At 37.8% G+C, this 20323-nt stretch overlaps 1 protein-coding gene across 6 annotated transcripts in view; it reads left to right on the top strand.

Moving 5' to 3' along the window:
• Positions 1-1577: 1577 nt before the first annotated feature.
• Positions 1578-20323, top strand: part of LOC121736018 — an 87803-nt gene continuing 69057 nt past the window's right edge. For all 6 annotated transcript variants that reach the window (XR_006036959.1, XM_042127048.1, XM_042127047.1 and 3 more), the window contains exons 1-2: positions 1578-1777; positions 19445-19575. Coding sequence is in view for 5 of the 6 variants with exons in the window: in XM_042127048.1 (XP_041982982.1) it covers positions 19457-19575 (119 nt within the window). In the remaining variant the exon portion in view is untranslated. The remainder of the gene's footprint in view (positions 1778-19444; positions 19576-20323) is intronic.

The following is a 20323-nucleotide window of genomic DNA, read 5'->3' as shown; positions in this document are numbered from 1 at the left end:
TTCTGAATATACATGGCCTAACTCTACTACCCCACCCTAGCTTAAACAGATTCTGCATATCAGTAAATATGTAAGGCTCGGCTGTTTCGTTACCAACTTCAGATTAAAACTAAATATTCGCATCACCTTCGCGACGGTAGCGAAACGGCGAAGCCTTACATATTTACTGATATGTAGAATTTGTTTAAGTTAGGGTCAGTAGAGTTCGGGTATTTAGATTTAGAAGCTTGGCTCTACAATCTACATGAGATCTCATATCTTTTTCACAGGGTAAACCTTATGTGGTCATCTTGGCAACATTTTACAAGAAATCTTTTTGGTGGGATGGGATATTACTTTCTCTCCTACGCCGCGCTGACGGTCTCTCTTCGTCTTTGCTACCCTAACGCGTTTAACTTAAACTTTGTGTCCTACCTATCCCAAAAAAAAAAATCTTTTGGCCACGTTTATCCACTCGATACCTATACCGCCTTATACGTAAGTTATAAGTATATGGGTATAATGCTCATAGTAAGCGTGCACGTTACAGTGAACAATTCACAAGGGGTCTATTCCCCACAAGTTGGGGCTGGTTAGGGCCACCCTCGCATGCAACCCCATAATGTAGTAATTAAGTACGTGAGTACACTCAGTGTGTTTGCAAACACTTTTTGTTTTCTGACACCTTCAAAGATTCGAAGGCTTTGTTTGAAACTTTGAACGTTGTGTGGTTGTATTTAAATAGGATCGAACCATTATAATTATACGTGTGAATAATAACTATAGGTATTTACTATTTAGTCTGTCATTTTCCCGAGATCTATCTCGGAAAGTGTCACCATAACTGATTTTATCTAAATCGGTTCAGCGGCTAACTGACTTTTTAAGATTTTTTGCAACCCCCCCCTACAATTGTTTATGTGGTATTGAGAAGAATAATTTTTGGCTATAAATAACCATAATAAATGCCAGTGTCAAGTATAAAATGTCGAGAAAAATTTTTCATATGACATTTCTCGTCATACAAAAAAATTTTTGAAATTGAGTACGTGACAAAAGTCTAGACCCCCTCCCCCCTCTTGTAACCGAGCGTAGTATTTTGAAGACTAGGGGATCCCCCCCCCCCCCAAATGGGTCACGTAGTATGGGTATATTCCCTTAGGTAAATACTGTTAAGGTTTATTAGTAGTAACATGTGGAAGTAACACTAACAGACAGAAAACTGTCGTCTCTTTATTACTTAATAGTATAGTAACTAATAAATAATAATAGACAATTAATGTTCTTTGCAATATGTCATTAAACTTGGTCATTGTAAAGGATTTATTTTAATTTATATTCTATCTAAAATCCGTTTACATTTCAGCTACTACAAATACGGAAATACTACAGACGCTGCTTAAAGTGATAAAAAAATCCAACGTAGATGCGGGTGTTAATTGACGAACGCCAGACACTTCTATCAATTGAATTTCAGCGCTGTAGTTAACGGAAAAGGGTGGAATTTTCTTCGTGCTACGCCAAACCTACCCTTGTCAGTGGCGGGAAATCGTGGAAAACGCGCGCACCCCGACTGCCTTCATTCCGTGACAGACCGCGCGGCCGCGCGCCGCACAATCAATATCTTTGCCATCAGGGATTTAAAAAATTAAAATTTTCGAATTTTGAACGCGGAAACGTCAGAAACATGGCCTTTGTCGTACTCTTTTGTAAATAAACAGTGATTTTGCGCGCGTATTTCGTGTTAATAGAGCGTAATATCATAAATAAGTGCGACGCAAAATCGTCAAGGATATATGTAAGTACCTATAGGCAATTATTGGCACGTTATGCTGACCCATTTACTATACTATCTACACGTAAGGAACGAGTAATATCATTAGCATGCAGTAGGTCGTCAACATTATTAGATCCTTCGTAAGCATATATTAACGTAAATACTAACGTCGTTCATTAGACTTGAAACGATGCGCATTTTGTGAATTAACTGGCAAAACGTTTCCAAAGTTGAAAAATTATGCATTAACTGGGCTTGGACTTTAATTTCTTTTGTTTTTTTAATTATATACTTAGTTAATAGATAAAACTTATACATTAGTTATTGGATAAAACCATGTCGTATGTCGTAAGTAGCTATTTTTACTTTACGTTATTACAGTATCCCAATTCCCAGAGGAACTGCATTTTAATTTAAGTATTTCCCAATTCCCAGAGGAACTGCATTTTAATTTAAGTATTTACTGCATTTCTAACAGGGTACTGTAAACATTTTCGTAAATTTCCTTCTTACTTAGGGTGAATGCACTTATCCCCCTATTGTCAAAATCCCTCTATTGGGGTCGGATGCTGGACTTAATTAATTTTACCACAACTCAACATTTTTTTCGAGATTCAATCCATATCTATATTCTTAAGGATATGGAAGTCCTAAGGAATATTATAAATTGCGAAAGTTCAGTTTCTATGTTACCTCATTACGCCTTAGCCTATGTAAATATTTTTTTTTTGATTTGCACGACTATTGACCAACTAGAATAATGTCCAATACAAAAATAACGTCCAATCATAAAAATGTCCAATCATAAAAATGTCCAATCATAAAAATGTCCAATCATAAAAATGTCCAATCATAAAAATGTCCCATCATAAAAATGTCCAATCATAAAAATGTGGTGTTTTACTTACGCTGGAAACAGTGCTCGACCGTCGGTCAGCACTGACTGTCGGTCGAAGTAGCTATATCTTTGCAAGTCTATGAATGCGCACACAGCTACACTGACAGTACGCGCGTGATTTGGCACGCGCGTACGGTCGGTCGAGCCGTCGGTCCGGCTCGTCGGTCACGCGTACGTCGGTCGACGGACGAGTTGTGTGATTGTATCATGTATGGTTGCGTTCAGTGCTTCGCTGACGGAGCGAGTAGCGACTGACCGAACGTGCGTACGTACACTTCCATCCTGCTTTCCATCAGGCGACCCGCTTGCTCGTTTGCCCTCTTATTTCATAAAAAAAACACGAGTCGCAGTTCGCCGTCAGCGTTGCACTGAATCCATTTTTGCAACCGACGATTAGCGCTGACGGTCAGGACGTACGGTCAGCGCTGACCGTCGGTCGAGCACTGTTTCCAGCCTTATAGTTTCGTCATGTCCGTCTGTTAGTTAGGTACTAGGATTTGCACTATTAGAAACCTTTCGAGTTTATTTCAATTATGCATTCTCTTTCGATATCTGCCACTTATGCATACTCTTTCGATATCTGCCACTTGAAACATTAAAGTCTATTAGATTTTATAATAATTATGTCAAAACTGACTTTGTCTAACTTATTTCAATTGTGGACGTGAAGTAATTTCAACATGGATTTGCGTTTCGTAAAAAATCAAAAAAATAAGGATACCCTTATTTTAGGTGGATATCGTTATAATTTGAACGTGACAAATAAAAACGGCACGTCGATTTGGCGTTGTGTTAATCGATCTCATTGTTCTGCTTCATTAACTTTGGATGAAGAAAAAACCAATGTGTTACGTCCATGTAAGCACACTTGTGTAGAAAGTTTTTTAAAAAATGATGTGTACCAGGTTATGAACGCAATAAAAAATGAAGTTTGTGAAGATTTAGCTCCAATTCAAAGTATTTATGATAAACATATGGACAAAATAAAAAAGAAAAAAGGTAAATATATAAACACACCGGCAAAATTAGAGGAACATAACAAAATTTTCAATTTTTTTTAAATTGTTCACTGATTTTTATATATTTATTTATTTATTTACTAATTGATTATTAAAAAGAAATTTTATATAAATTTAGGGCATAAAAACGTTAAAAATAGAAAAAAATCAGCAAAAATAAAAAAATTAAGAAAATCTTTGAAATTTCAGTAGTAAGTTTTTAAGATAAATTCTCCATTTTTATTAAAGAAATGCCATGTTAAAAGCGTGTAATGCCTTCTATGGATCTCAAGAGGGCCTGGATACGCCATTCCATGCTTGCATTTTAATTGTCAATCATTTCCTGTGGGATATTCTCCTACTCCTCCACTAGCGTTAACTCGAGCTCCTGGACACATTTTGGAGCTGGAGTTTTAACTCGTACCGTTCACCCATTGATGTGCCACACGTTTTCAATCGGATCCATATCCGTAGACCACGCTGGCCTCTCCACCTGGGCTACGCCAGCATCGTTTAGGTAATAATGCCCGATTTTCTTACTCTATGGACGCACATAAAATTGAAATTACTACCTAAAACTGTGTAAAAGGCACACCATGCAGTTCCAGGATGTCGGTGCTATAGCCCTGTACTGTCAAAGTACCATCATATATAATCATTAGCTCCATGCGGGCTCCAAATCATATGCAACTCCAAACCATTACGAAGCCTGCATCATAGGCCACTGTTTCCGGTAAGTTTGATGGCCTGTAGCTTTCCTTATGATTTATCCACATTCTTTATCGCCTGTCAATACAATGCACACAGAATTTGCTCCCATCACTGTACAGCACAAGATTTCACTCGCTTGTCTAATTTTGATGTTCACGCGCAAATCTTAGCCTGGCTCTTCGGTGTCCTGTCTCAAGTTTTGGTGCCCTTGCTGGCACTTTTGAGTTTAATTTAACTTCTTTGAATCTTCTTCTTACTGTACAATCACTTACACGTTCATCTTGGACCTGTTCCGACAGGTTTCGTGTCTGCATAGCAGTTTGAGGTCGATTTCTTAAGTTTTGTTTCCTTACAAAATGGTCATCCTGAACCATTGTCACCCGATATCTGCCTTATTCTCGTCTCCGAACGTAAGATCCAGTCTCTCTGAAGCGTTGAAAGTTACGATGAACCACGGAAGCCGACACACGTAAGGCCTGACTGACCGAACGGTAGGTGTGACCTTTCTCTATCGTGGTTACAACTCTAGTTGTCGCAGATGCTGGGAAATCACTAGTTTTGTATCTAAGCAATGTGTTCTTCCAAAAACCAAACAATCAAATGAGCTGAGCACACCTTGCACCCCGCTAAAACGCCATTCTTATCAGGAACACTTACAATGTCAATAATCGAAAAACACTTATTAGGGCATAATTGCTATAAAAACCTGTCAACTTGCCAGTTTTGTTCAATATTTTATTTCTTGAATGAGCTTAGAAGCTATAAAAAAGGCTTTCAGACAGCCCGACCCACTTGAGTTCAAGTTTTGGCCCTTTTTACCTATGTTCCGCTAATTTTGCCAGTGTGTGTAGATTTCTTGCCGGACTTGAAGGAAGTGCAAGATGGTTTATATAAGCGTAGAAAAAGACACTTGAACAGCGAGCACCTACAATACTCCAATATTTCCGAAGTACAAGTACCGGATGTTGTAGCTAGCACTTTTTTGGTATGCAATGATGGCGACGATGACAAAATTTTAATATTTGCTTCAAAGACTGCAAGAAAGGTTTTAAAAAAACCGGGATTTTTCTTAATAGATGGTACATTCAAAACATGCCCATCCCCGTTTTACCAGCTTGTTAGCATGCATCTGGACTTAGGCTCGAATGAAAGGACTAATAACGTAGTGGCTGTTATTTTTGGATTGCTCCCCAATAAAAACGAAGAGACATATATACGTTTCTTTGAACTAATCAAAGAGCATCTTGGGGTCAAAATTGAATCTCTAAAAAGTGACTACGAAATCGCTATTATGAATGCAGCCAGAAAAGTATATCCTGATGCTAATGTTTATGGATGTTTTTTTCATTTTAAAAAAGCGATTAAGAAGAAAGCGAAAGCAATTGGAATGGACACTACAGCTGAAAACAGAAAAATTGTAAGGATGGTCTCGAATCTGCCGCTTTTACCCGGCAATTGTATTAAAAGTACTTGGCTATCTATATTGGAAATCAGTTCAGAAAGCCCCGAAATGACATTATTTAAAAAATATTTTGAAAAACAGTGGTTACAAAAAATCTCCATGGAGACGCTAAGCTGTTCAGAAACAAAACATCGTACTACAAATAGAGATGGGCGATGGGTAAATACCCAATCTACCCACCTGGGTATTTACCGGGTAGATTGGGTATTTACCGGGTAGATTGGGTAAATACCCAAAAATGGTGGGTATTTATAATTCAGCGTACGTTTTCACATATTTTTTTTAGTAAATCATTAGTAAAACCTCCATTAAATAATGCAAATTTGGTCACTAGTTCGTAACTGTTCGAATAAGCCCCTTTAAGTCTTAAACTAATGTATGTTTGCAATACAAATCCATGTTTTTCATGAATTTCGGCCGCATGTCACGCTGTGTTTTTGAACTTTTTTCCTAAATTTTGGTTTTGCATGTGTGATATTAATATTCTTTAAAGTATACTGCCTTTTAATGGTGATAAAGTTTTGGGAATTGATTAAATCGTCTTAGTGGACGCCTTCATCGTTAAGGGAAACACGCGTGCGAAATTTCAAAACATTCATCCCTCCTTTAGGCTAAACTTTGAAAAATTCTAATATACATAGGTTCTCGTAATTTAATATTTGTTGGTAATTGTAGGCACTTAATACGAAATATTGTTGTGTAATTGTGTCTAAGAAATTATAAGGTTCCACTAACTAACCTTGAGCCTATACTATTGCAACCTCAAGGTATAAAACCTCTTTGAGGTAAGAATTTTGTGAAATACAATTATAGTGGATGCCTACTTTATTAGAGGAACACGTGTGCAAAATCTTGTCTCCTATATAACCAGTACACAATGTCACGATGACCCACTGCAGGCCACGCCATTGCCCGCCACGCCTGAAAATCGTCCGCCATCATACACCATTACTCCGTTTACACAATGGCGATGGTTAGTATTGGGCCAGTATGGTCAATTGTGAAGAGGCACCTTTACAGTCTTGACACATATATATTTTGTACATGCAAATTAATGTATTATGTAAATGAGTACTGTTTTTGTATAAACGCAACTAATGATCAAATATAAAAAGTTCTTGGCCTGTGCGTTACTTAAAAGAAAAAAAATCCCTTTTAACCGTGGGAGAGCAATTCTTCGGTACGAATGGGTCGACTCCGAAAAAACCGGCGTGAAACAGCGCTTGCACTATGTTTCCTTCAACACGCAAAAGAGAATGCCGATCTTATGACATGTCCTCATGTCGTCCAACTCGACCCTTTATGATGAGGGCGGAAACCGCCAACCGGTATGGTTGGTTATGGTAACGAAGTATGAGCGTCATGTCGGATATTCGGTTTTATCAGCGCTCAGTGCAAGTAGCTCCAGTGAGTGCTCCAGAGTTGGCTCCGGTCTTTACGCGTCTTTTTTGGCTCAACTATCCTACTCACATAGTTTCGGCTTCTTGAAAGACAGCTTTTTGAGAACCCGATACTTAAAAAATGTGACCGTTCCAATTCTTCCAACAGCAGATCAATCGCTATAACCTTCTCGAAGATGATGGAGTCCATCATCAATAGCCAACCCCTTTCGACACTTGGACGCTCAGGGATTACTAAGGCTCGGCTCGCCTCTCTTGGCGTACCTAACTCATCGTTGGCTCAGGCGATTGAAACTATGGGTATTAGCTGTCAGTTTGGATATAATATACAATTTCACTATTATCCAAGATTCCATACATCCAAGAAATAATGCAAGAGGGTCACAAGTTTCTTAGCAGTCGTAGTTGATGGTGAATGCTCTGATACTCTATCTGTTGACGCTGGTATCCCTCAGGGCTGTGTGCTATCGCCTACCCTATTCATACAGAATATCAATGACATGTTACAGACCAACGGCATTCATTGCTATGCAGATGATAGTACAGATAATGTGACTTCTCGCATATTTCTCGGGGTGGAATGGGGTAGACGTAACTCAGTCTAATTTAACCACACCAAAACACAAGTCAGCGCGTTCACCACAAAAAAGTCACCAATGGTATATCCTCGTTTAAGGGAACCTCTTTAACAATCTTCCCCAGCATGAAAATTGGCGTAAACATTTCACCAAAAATACTAAAAGAGCTACCAGAAAGTAGAATCAAATATCTCACACAAATCCGCGTGTATTTAAAAAAAAATTGTCCCCCCGCAATGTAAAGTAGAGATTATAATATTAATCCCCAAACCCGGAAAAGATCCATAGGATGAAAAATCTCACCGGCCTATAAGTCTTCTGCCAGTGCCCTCCAAGGTCTTAGAAATACTCTTCCTGAAACGCATGATGCCAGAAATCAGAGCGAGTAAACTGTTATCCGATCACCAATTCGGGCAAGCCAAGCGCATGGGACCGTGGAGCAGGTACACAGACTGGTAGAAGAAATTCAAAAAGCTTTTGAAAGCAAATCTTACTATTTTTCTGGACATATCACAGGCCTTTGATCGATTATGGCATCTTGGACTGTTGTATAAAGTTCGTAAAAAGCCACCCTTAAACTTCTACCTCTTTATAAACGCATACCTCAGCAATAGATATTTCTATGTTGAGTACGAAGATAGTGTCACATGTCTCCATGAAATCGAAGCAGGAGTGCCGCAAGGCAGTATATTGGGCCCTTATCTCTACCTTCTAAACACATTAGACCTTCTAAGTACTGATGAAGCTCTGACATATACATACGCAGATGACACAGCAATCCTCGCAGTAGACCAAACAGCCCATGGAGCATCGGCAAAATTGCAAAGAACCTTAATCGAAATATCATAGTCGTTAAAAGATTGGAGGACAAAAGCCAATGAGAATAAATCTGTCCATGTAACTTTCACATTAAGACACGAAACATGTCCAGAAGTAGAACTTAATCGGATAAAAATACCACAGTCAAACGATGTTAGATACCTAGGACTTTATCTCGACAGGCGATTAACATGGAGAACACATATATGGAACAAAAGAAAGGCTTTTGACAAGCAGCTACGAAAGCTTTACTGGCTGATAAAATAAACTTATTTTGTATAAAAGCATACTCAAACCCATCTGGACCTATGGGATGCAGTTGTGGGGCACAACCTCCACATTAACACAGAAATTCTACAACGATTCCAATATAAAACCCTGCGTTCAATAACTGGAGCCCCATATTATGTTACGAATAGCCAAACCTACAATGATCTAAAAATCAAGTATGTCAAAGAGAACATTAAAAACTCCCTTCAAAACTATTGTAAAAGGATAAAATGACATCCCAATATATTGGCAAAAAAATTGATAAAAACTCTATCAAACCAAACATTCAAAAGATTAAAAAGACGAGCCCCACAAAATCTTCTGTAAATAAAGATAAATAGTAAATATATAGACGCATCAATGGATGCGTGCCATACAAAGAAGAAATTCAAAACGACTAGTTCAATGTCTAGAAGTCAGATCGCTAGCAGAATGAGAAGTTAAAAAAATCAGAAGCAAATCAAAGCAAATCAGATTTTATATAAGATAGGACGTGTTATATGTATAAATAATAAAAAATTATACCTACATATTTTTTTATATAATTTCTTTAACCAGGTACTTATACATTGTCTATTTTAAAAGTAATTTTCAAGGGTCTTCTAATATTTTTTCTAATAATTTTTTTAAATATTTTAAAGGTTTTTCAAATATTTTAAATTATTAATAAAATAATAGAATGTAAATAAAAAAAATCGGCCAAGTACGAGTCGGACTCGCGCACGAAGGGTTCCGTACCATTATAGAGAAAAATTAGGACAAAATTTGTGTTTTTTGTATGGCAGCCCCTCTTAATTTTTTTATTTTATATTAATATTATTATTAAATATTAAAGTTAACATTAACTAAAGACTGTGTAAAAAATCAAGTACCTACATTTTGCTATTATTGATAAAATAGCAGAAAAGGCCAAAAAAAACACGTTTGTTGTATGGGAGCCCCCCTTAAATATTAATTTTATTTTGCTTTTAGTATTTGTTTTTATAGTGGCAACGGATATACACAATCTGTGAAAATTTCAAAGCTCTAGCTATTACCGTTCTTGAGGTGGTTGTGACTTAAGTATTGAATTTTATCTACCCGCCCTTTTGGGTAGATACGGGTATTTACCGGGTACGTGAGGGTAAATACCGGGTAGATGGGTAAATACCCAGGTACGTGCCCATCTCTAACTACAAACCTTCTGGAAGGTTGGCATAGACGGCTTGCTGCAAAAATACCTAGACATCCGAATTTTTTTAATTTTTTACAAAAAATTATGAAGCAAGCAACTTGGTACGATTATAAAATTAAAAACAGTTTATTTTATTCATCAAAAAAAAAATAGAAGAAACTCGGACATTATGTACGATAAAAAATATGAAATTTATTTGAAGAAACTTCACGAGGGTTTATTGACGCCACTGCAATTTATCCGAAAGATGATATTTTCAAAATTGTATTAGTCGTACTAATTATGTATCATAATGCCATTATCGTCTTATATCCGTTTAGAACTTTAGTTTGAAAGAGGAACATTTTGTTATAGGCTTTGTCCGCTAGATAAGTTATTTAGTTTGTCAAACCGCTATATTTGTATTTTTAATTAAAAGTTGATTTTAAACGAAAGCTCGCTGTTTTAAATACTTTCAAACACTAACCGAAAAACTGCCCTTATTGCTGGTTTACACGTTTTAAGTTGATAAGAAGCATAGACATAATATTACGACAGTATATATTATGTCTATGATAAGAAGTAACTAAATTTTAACTTAATTTGAAGTGTCTGCCCGAAATGTGTCAAGTGACAAGCCCCGCCCGCCAACTATAACAGAAAATAGTCAAAATTTTAATTTCCTTGTTTAGTACTTAACTAAATTTTAACTTGCTACTAGCTTAATTGAAATGAAATTTTATTTTTCCAAACAGAATAACAAAATAGACAAAAACATTTACTCGCGATGACACTTTTAGGCCTCTTGGATATCGTTGCTAAGCTACGGCAACGCCGCGGGTCGGTTGACGGCGGAAACTCACGGGCGATTTTCTCATGTGATAAAACAAGCTATTTTATAAATATCCAACGTGATATTTTATAAATATTCATGCGAGATTTAGATTTAAGCATGATTAATAATCGGCATGTTGATTTCGATACGTTTCCCAATTCCGTCTCAGAAACGAATAAAACGTTAATTCACGAATCCGATATTGGGAATTTTTGCACCCTACAACCGTATTTCACAACAAATACTTATCAATTAACACTTGTAAACCAGCCATTAGATTGGACATTTTTATAATTGGTCAATTGTATAATTGGTCTTTTTTATCATTGGACATTTTTATGATTGGACTTTATTCTAAATGGTCATTTTTCTAACTTGACATCATGGTATTTTGGACATTAGTCGTGCAAATCTTTTTTTTTAGTATTTGTTGTTATAGCGGCAACAGATATACATAATCTGTGAAAATGTAAACTCTCTAGCTATTACCATTCTTGAGTTACAGCCTGGAGACAGCTGTTGCCCGCGACTTCGTCCGCGTCAGCAAAATGTGATAAGAAAGATAATAAAAAGAGAAAAAAATCCCCTTTTGAGGGTTCCTTTATAAAAAAAGTGAAATATATCTTCCTCCTTTTCGGAAGTCGGTTAAAAAGTAGCCTAAGTTCTTCCTTACTACATCAGCTATGTGCTTAAAAAAGTCCCGTCAGAATCGCTCCAGCCATTTCAGAGATTAGCCGGAACAAACAGAAAAATGTTTTGGTGTCTGTACCCTATATACATTCATATGCATGTAGTAAAAAACGGTTCTTTCAATATTACAAACAGACACTCCAATTTTATTTATATGTATAGATGTATAGATGGATAATTGCATCATCATAACGAGAAAACTCGTACATGTTTGAGATTTTCTTCACTCAAGTCAAGATGAAGTGTGAAAGTGAGGACTGAACTCTTCAAGCGTTTGAAAGCTGTTTGCCGACATCGGTAAACGCGGGTAACATGTTTGTGCCTTATGGTTTAGGCATGTCTAGAAATACTAATTATAAAGAAAATTGTTTGCATCGGCTTATAGTTGAAGACGTATATGGATGAATCATGAAATGACTAACTATTAACATTAATACTCTTTGCGAAAGTGTGTCTGTCTGTCTATTACCTCATCACGCACAAACTAATTTTTCTGATATTTGGTATGGGGATACTTTGAATCCCGGGAAAGGACATAGGATACTTTTTAACCCGGGAAAATGTACGGTTCTCGCGAGTTTTTTTTTTTTTTTTTTTTTATGAAATAAGGGGGCAAGCGAGCAAACGGGTCACCTGATGGAAAGCAACTTCCGTCGCCCATGGACACTCGCATCATCAGAAGAGCTGCAGGTGCGTTGTCGGCCTTCTAAGGGGTAATAGGGGAGGGTAGGGAAGGGAATAGGGGAGGGTACGGAAGGGAATAGGGGAAGGTAGGGAAAGGAAAAGGGTAGGGGATTGGGCCTCCGGTAAACTCACTTACTCGGCGAAACACAGCGGAAGCGCTGTTTCACGCCGGTTTTCTGTGAGGACGTGGTATTTCTCCGGTCGAGCCGGCCCATTCGTGCCGAAGCATGGCTCTCCCACGTCAAAAACGAATGTTGGCGCAACGGGCGGTTGCGGACGTCATCTTATTTTTTTTCTAGTGAATCATGGTTACTCTACCAGTGCTAAGGTAGCTGTGTATCTGGAAGGGACACTTTCTCTGCTGATAACGGTGACCATAACCACGCACTCGTAACGGTAAAAGTATAGCCAATTATTATGATTGTTCTTAGTTATTTGGTCAATTGTTTCATCTTTTGTAACAAAATATACTAATACTCCAAGTCCCACACCGGTTTCAGTGAAGGTGACCGGTTTCACTGAAGCCAGGCCAGTTACGAAGCAGTAATTTTATAGTACCGAAGTGTGTGCGCAGTACACAGTGCCGTAAATAGCCCTTTTTGCGCCCTGTGCAAGTGCGCCCTTGTTTTTTTTAGATAAGTATTATTATAGGTACCCAGAGCAATAATGCTATGTATATTGTATAGGCCTGTTTCATTTCATTCAGGATGATAAAATAAAACATGGTGTTGACTGTTGGTACACCAATTATTATAATATACAAAAATTTTGGAAAACATACTTTTTTTTTAAAGAACTGATATGGGCAAACAAGCAGGCGAGCCGTCTGAAATCAAGTAAGCCTTTCGCCAGTTATACCACCCACACTGTGCAGCACTAGGGGCGCAGTGGGAACTTATCGGGAGCAAAGCGAAAAAATAATAGTCCTGCCTGGTCTGGCGATTTTTGCGCCCCCCCAGAGTCTACGCCGTGTGCCTGGGCACCGGTGGCACCGCCCCATTTACGGCACTGGCAGTACACTCTCTATTCCTTTACTATCATAAGCCAGTGGGACGGACGACCGACACGACTGGCGAGAGAACAGGCGCAGGATCCACTTTTTTACATCCCCATCCGACGCATGGATCATCTTACTTATCAGACAATCAGTCCAAACTTGGAAAAAGTCATGTTTCCAACGCGGGAATAGAACCCACCACCTCGGAGTCAAGAGCCACGGTGGTTTACCACTGGAATAGGGAATAATATGATAGGACACATAGACATAGATCAAGATAGATCCGCATGTGTATGTACTTTTCAAAGTACATACACATCGTTTGGGAACGCGATATGATATGCGTGTCATATCGCATTCCCAAACGACGAGCAATGCTCGTCTTTCGAAAGTCTTTTCTTTAGTCTGCGCTCCACCGTTATCGGAATCGGACGTCAATCGAATTGAAAAAATGCCTAATTGTGCCGTATAGTGCTAGAAATTCGGACAGAAACGTTGGTCTAGATAATGGACACGTTTCTTATCATCGGTACGTCACAGTAGGTACGAAGAAAGGGGCATGCTTGTTTTCATACAAATACAGGGACGTATGCGGTATCTATCTTGAGCTATGTCTGTGATAGGGCAGGAAATTATAGATGGCAGATTTTGTCGCGGAAAAATGTGTGTACGGTTCCCACGCAATATTATTCGGTGCAACAGAGTTCATCTAGTTTCATATACTTTAAAGCTAAAACTTACAGCAAAGTAAGCTGTGCTCAAAGTAGGACACTCGGGGTGTCCTCAAATTAGCGTGTTGGCTCGAGCGAGCACTGTGGAGTGGCCGCTTGTCACCTATAATGAAGTTACGAGATTTTCTTCCCTAGTTGCAACTTTCAGGATCGTATTTAGGGGAGGGCAAAAGCAGTAGTTGCCTGGACCTTACACAAAAAAGATAACCTAGACCTAAAATAAAAAAAAAATCTTTTTTGAGTTTCTTTTAAATCAAAGAAAATAAGATGAATTTTATATTCTGAGTGGGCCCCTAGACGATCAATTTTATAGTGCAATATCTGTGAACAATATTATTTAACAATTTACTTGACAATAAGATTGAAAGGTGGGCGCGATCAATATAAACCCTAGACGGTCAATAATATTGCACAATACGTGATATTGCACAATAAGATTGATCGTCTAGGGGCCCGCTTACATATTACAGTGCTAGAAAATTCCTGACACCTTAGTTATTTCATACGATGGCCAATATCGCTAGATTATGACTTATGAGGTTAAAACTTGAAGTGTGATTATTATATCATATAGAAAATAATAATTTTAGGCATCCATTTTCCATGTCCATTTATAAATTAGCTTTGTTCCATTATAATTATCCTGTGCCCGTGACACACATACTGATATTAAATATGTATGGGTTTGGTTCAATATTTTTGATGAGTTTATAAATTAATAGAAATAATACATAAATCCCATAATCGGAAACATGTACCTATGGTTCCCTCAAGCGTACATAATCTTATATCTTTAAACGAGCAATTCTTGTATTGAATCTCGGAATCGGCTCCAACGATTTTCAAGAAATTTAGTATATAGGGGGTTTCGGGGGCGATAAATCGATCATTTTTAGAAAATGTAATTTTATTCGTGTTTTATCGAATACCGAGCAAAGCTCGGTCAAATAGCTAGTATTTATTATACTAGATGTAAGATGACGTTCGCAACTCCGTCGCGCCAAAATTCGTTTCTCGCGCGGTAACCGTACATTTTCGGGGTAAAATGGATGGTTCCCATGCCCTTTCCCGGGATATCTATACATATATCCATCCATACCAAATGTTAGCAGAATCCGTTCAGACATTTTGGCGTGATAGGTATAAAAGACAAACTTTCGTGTTTACAATATTAGTAGGTATGGAAGTACGAATATGAATTTTCACCATGTGGTATAAAGGTCTCAGTCTACTACCCAAACCATCAAAAACCAGTAAGAAACCATATCCCAAACTAGTAAGAAACAAGTATGCTATTAAAGCGCACCTCGTAAAAGCTGTACCGAGGAAACAGCTTTAATCTCCTATTTTTATGCCTGGCTTAGTTTTATTAGGTTTTAAATATTGAGAGCTAGTCTGACCTACTACGGGCGGTTCTTGTTTCAGAATGTAATTGTAGAGGAATATTTATTACGATAGGGGGATTGGGGATTTCAAGACGATTTCTTAAAAGGTTTGTATTTTAATTTTATTATCGTTTTTGGAATTAGTATTGTCAATTATAATGGCTAACCCGTTAAACTCCGTTGCGCCAAAATTATTCTATCGCAGCAGAACCGTACATTTTTTGGGATAAAAAGTATCCTATGTCCTTTTTCGGGACTCTAAAGTATAGCAGCAAAATCGGCTCAGCAGTTTGGGCGTGAAGAGCACACTTTCGCATTTATAATGAGTATATTTTCCAACTCTTAACTTCCAAATAACAAAGACATACTTTAAAATCGATTTCCCAAAAATAGCCAGTAACTGTAAAAGCGATAGTGCACACTCCTCACTATCAGATTAACATTTCAAAGAACTTTGCTGTGCTCAGCATGTTGAATAGTTCTTTTTGATGCAACCTATGTTGAATATCTAGTTACATTTCTATAATTGAAATTTAGTTATTACTGAACTTCCCTGGACTTCACGAATATTTTGAGACTAAAATTAGCCAAGTCGGTTCGACTTGTAGCGAGACTAGCACTATTGAAATTTGATTTTATCAGGGCGAGCGAAGCGAGCCCTAGTATACCCCACAACCTGAATATTTTGTGGTACACTTTACGGAAAATCTATCAGTCCTATTGATTTGTGCTTTAACATTTTAATTTATAATATTATGTAGATGTGTCATCATCAGTCATTCAAGGTGTGACGACGCGAGCCCTCACAAAGCTCGGCTTTTAGCTAGTTTATGTAGATTTGACACAGCTAATAATTATTTAGTCTATGCGCCTCAGTACGAAACTGTCAGCCTGATACAGTAAATTCCATCGATTCCCGTCCAGTCTTAAACTAAGTTAATGCCCATCAAAATCGGTTCAGTGGGCAAAGCGGATAGAGGTAACAGATAGACAAATACAATTTTAGTATCCAGGATAACTATGCACGAATCCTTTTTTCTCTCATGAAGGGTGAAATTCTCAAGCAATTTTGTCACGCCCGTTGTAGAGTTCAACGTCGACTATAAGTGCACTTTTAAACAATGTTATTGCTATTTCCAGCATTCCCAAGGTACAAAGAGGTAAGAGCTTTATAAAATTGTGAGCCCTTAGGTCTTTAGGTCACTAGGTTATACCATAACGGTAGATAGAGAAGTAACTACTTGAACTAATCAATTATATTATTGTGGTTCTATGTGAAATACCTTTGCGGTGTTTGTGGCGATGCTAACGCGACATTGCAATAGTATCGTCTCTTTTTGACGACCTCTGTGGCTCAGTGGTGACCGCGTTGGTAGCTCAAGCCGGGGGTCGCGGGTTCGAATCCCGCCGACGGAACAAAAAGTTTTCAATGTTCCCGGGTCTGGATGTGTATTAAATATGTGTATGATATAATAAAAATCTTAAATATATGTATAGTATAAAAGTATTAAATATATTTCCGTTGTCTGGTACCTGTAACACAAGTCCTTTAGGTACTTAGCACGGGGCCAGACTGACGTGGTGTGAAGCGTCCATAGATATTATTATTATTATTTTTGATGTAAATAAAAGCGTTTATAGCTTTGTACTATCGGAGAGATTGATTCATTGGTTGGTACTACTAATATATATTCTGTGTCATTGGTAGATGGCAGAGCAACATAATTTGGTTGGGTTACATAACCCGATCAAATAACGTAGGTTTGTTATCTACTTATGAATCATTTTTAGGGTTCCGTACCCAAAGGGTAAAAACGGGACCCTATTAGGTACTGAGACTTCGTTGTCTGCTGTAACTCAAGAACGGTAATAGCTAGAGAGTTGAAATTTTTACAGATTATGTATATCTGTTGCAGCTATAACAACAAATACTAGGAGGGCTCCCATACTAAAAACACAACTTTTTCCTATTTTGCTCTATAGTGGTACGGAACCCTTCGTGCGCGAGTCCGACTCGCACTTGGTCGATTATTTAGAGACGATGCAATGTACTAAATGCATTGCCCCGGGCCATTGGCAACTAACTCAAAAAGTTTTCTATACTTACTTAAATTTTAATTTTATATCAAGGACGAGAAATTAAGTAAACCAATAGTTTTTTGCCGTATGTTATTCCATTTTTTGTGGTTTCAGGCTCAAAAACCAATCTAATATTTTATTCCTAAGAAGGCAACTATATTTTATTTATTCGTATTTGCAATCCGGAATGAAACGGAGAAATGATTAAAGTTCGTACCCAAAACCGTTGAAACTGTAACTCAACCGCAAATATCTCAATTCTCACCACAAAACTACTGCAGTAAGTTACAGGAATATTGCTATCGTCTATAGTCGAATTAGTAGGTAAAGGGAAAGATAATTATAATCTGTACTAAACTTTATAACATCGTGAATCCGAAAATCTGTTTGTCTTTTTAACCCGATTTTCATGCAATTTGGTATTTAGGCAGACCGCAGACCTATGTTATTTTTTCAGTTTATGTCATGGTCATGCGACAGCCCAAGATCTCGACTATACATTGTTTTACATAGCCCTATTAAAATATTTTTAGGTCTGCCTTGGATACACTCGATATTTAAACGAATTTACGTGCAACGAAGAGTTTACGTATAACGCGATACGCGAAAACGAGCTGTTTGGAAGCATCTATACCTACATATTATAAAACAAAGTCGCTTTTTTCCCTCATGTCCCTTTGTTCCCTTAAATATTTAAAACTACGCAACGGATTTTGACGATTCTTTCAGTGTTAGATAGCCCATTTATTGAGGAAGGCTATAGGCTATATTTTATCACGCTAAGACTAATAGGAGTATGTGGAAAAAACGGGAGAAATTATTTAAAACGGCTTATCTCGCGAACTACTAGAGCAATTTTTATGTAATTTGGCACAGATAAGAAGTAGACCACGTGAAGGATCATAGGCTATCGATTTTAATATTTTTTTCCGTGGCTATATATTTTATACCCTGCGACGCCGGGGCGGGTCGCTAGTAATATCATAAATCGAGCTTAGGAAAAACATCTCAAGCATCAAGCATCATCTTTTTCTCTGTTATATTGTGGTTATATAACACAGTGAAGATACCACTAAAACGTATGCCAGACGCTAAAACTACAAAGCAAATATAAACAACCATGAGAACATAATACTACCGTTTTGGTAAAATAAATATCACCTATTAGCAACACTTTCCATTGCATAACCTGTATGTTATAATTGGCCTTTTCTCTCTGGTAAGGTATCTCGCAATATGCGAGAAGCTTGAGAATACGAAAGCTTGTCGGTCTGTTGCCTTACGTTTTCCCTAAAAGATTTGGATGTAATTTGCTATAGAGATAATGTATATTCCGGGGAAGGTCAAAGGATAGTTTTATTGCGTCAGAGAGAGTTTGGGGCGCGAAAAACTAATTTCTAAGCCAACAAAGTTAAATATAATATCCAGTTCTGGATATGTTGCAAATGAGCAGTCGGATTGTCTGATAGCAATTGCCCTACTACAAGTTGTTTATAGTTAAGCTCAGACATATCTGATCAAATACCAACATTTTTTTGTTGTTCTTCTTCTTCTTTACAAATGGCCGACTTTTGTTGCTTAGCTGTGTCTCTGCCTCAAGTCTACGAAGAAATAGACAGAAAAATTGACACGCTATAATACCAGTCTCAGGGAAAAAAATGTTATTGTAAGTGATGTCACAGTATAGCAATAGGATATGTCATATTGCTATACTGTGGTGATGTGATGTCATGACGTCTTATGAAACTCTTTCTCTTTCCAGTTGTTATAAGTTAACTGCTATTGACAATGACTCTGCAGCTAATTTAAAAAATACATCGATGGTTCTTTTAGGACTGATGGAATTGCTGTACGGGTCTGAAAAGGACTTTGCAGCTTTTCTAAAATGTTAATGTCAATGACGGTTTCATGAGGACTGATCAAACTATACGTGTCTCTTTTCTCCTTAATTTCTCACGAAGTTTTCTCTATGTCTCATGAAACTGTTTCTTTTTGCAGATGTTATGAGTGATGGAACTGCTGTACGGGTCTGACAAGGACCGGCTTACGATGGCTCCACCGGCGGCAGCGTCCTGCATGAACGAGCATGGCTGCGTCATGTTCGATTGTCTGGTGCATCTGTGGGAATGGTGAGTGATGATCGAGGTTCAGCCCATCACCGCCATGACAATTTTAGGTCTACCGGTGCGATTATTCCACTTGACACCACCAAAACGACATCACCGGTTGTGTCATATGGTATCTCTAGTCCATATGACACCACCCTAGTGATGTCAAGATGACCATTTGAGTGACAAATAATATAAAAACAGCTTCAACTTATTTGGAGTTTTCATATCAACAACTAAGCAACTATGTAACATTACTAATAGTTGGTGGTGTCATATTATGGACTAGAGATTCCTTATGATACCACCAGTGGTGTCGTTTTGGTGGTGTCAAGTGGAATGATCGCACCGGTAGACCATAAGAGATATTCCTGGTCTATTAGTAGCATGAACGTGGTTGGCTTATGGCTACGATTTATTATAATATCTGTAATCTGTTAGAGTGCGGTTACACGGTCAGTGATCAGTCTGACATTCAGTTCAGTCCACCAGTCTGATCCAGACTGACGGAATAATGATCGTGTAACCGTGTGATAGACGAACTGATTTTTAATTATGTACATTCCGGCCATTATTCTGGCGTCAGTCTGAGACTGATGGATCTAACTGATGCCAGAATAGTGTAGCCGTACTCTTACACCCCATTATGGTCTAACATAGGATACAATATAACGTTAAATAACCCTTAACCGCCAAGAAGAGACTACAAAAGTAGAATCGTATAATATCACAGTAAATCTAAAGGGTAGACACGATACCGTGTAGACTA

The sequence above is a fragment of the Aricia agestis genome, chromosome 18 (genome assembly GCF_905147365.1).
Source record: "Aricia agestis chromosome 18, ilAriAges1.1, whole genome shotgun sequence".
In the NCBI taxonomy this organism is placed as follows: domain Eukaryota; kingdom Metazoa; phylum Arthropoda; class Insecta; order Lepidoptera; family Lycaenidae; genus Aricia; species Aricia agestis.
Note: the sequence above shows the minus strand (reverse complement) of the source record. Positions and strands in the feature narration are given on the sequence as shown.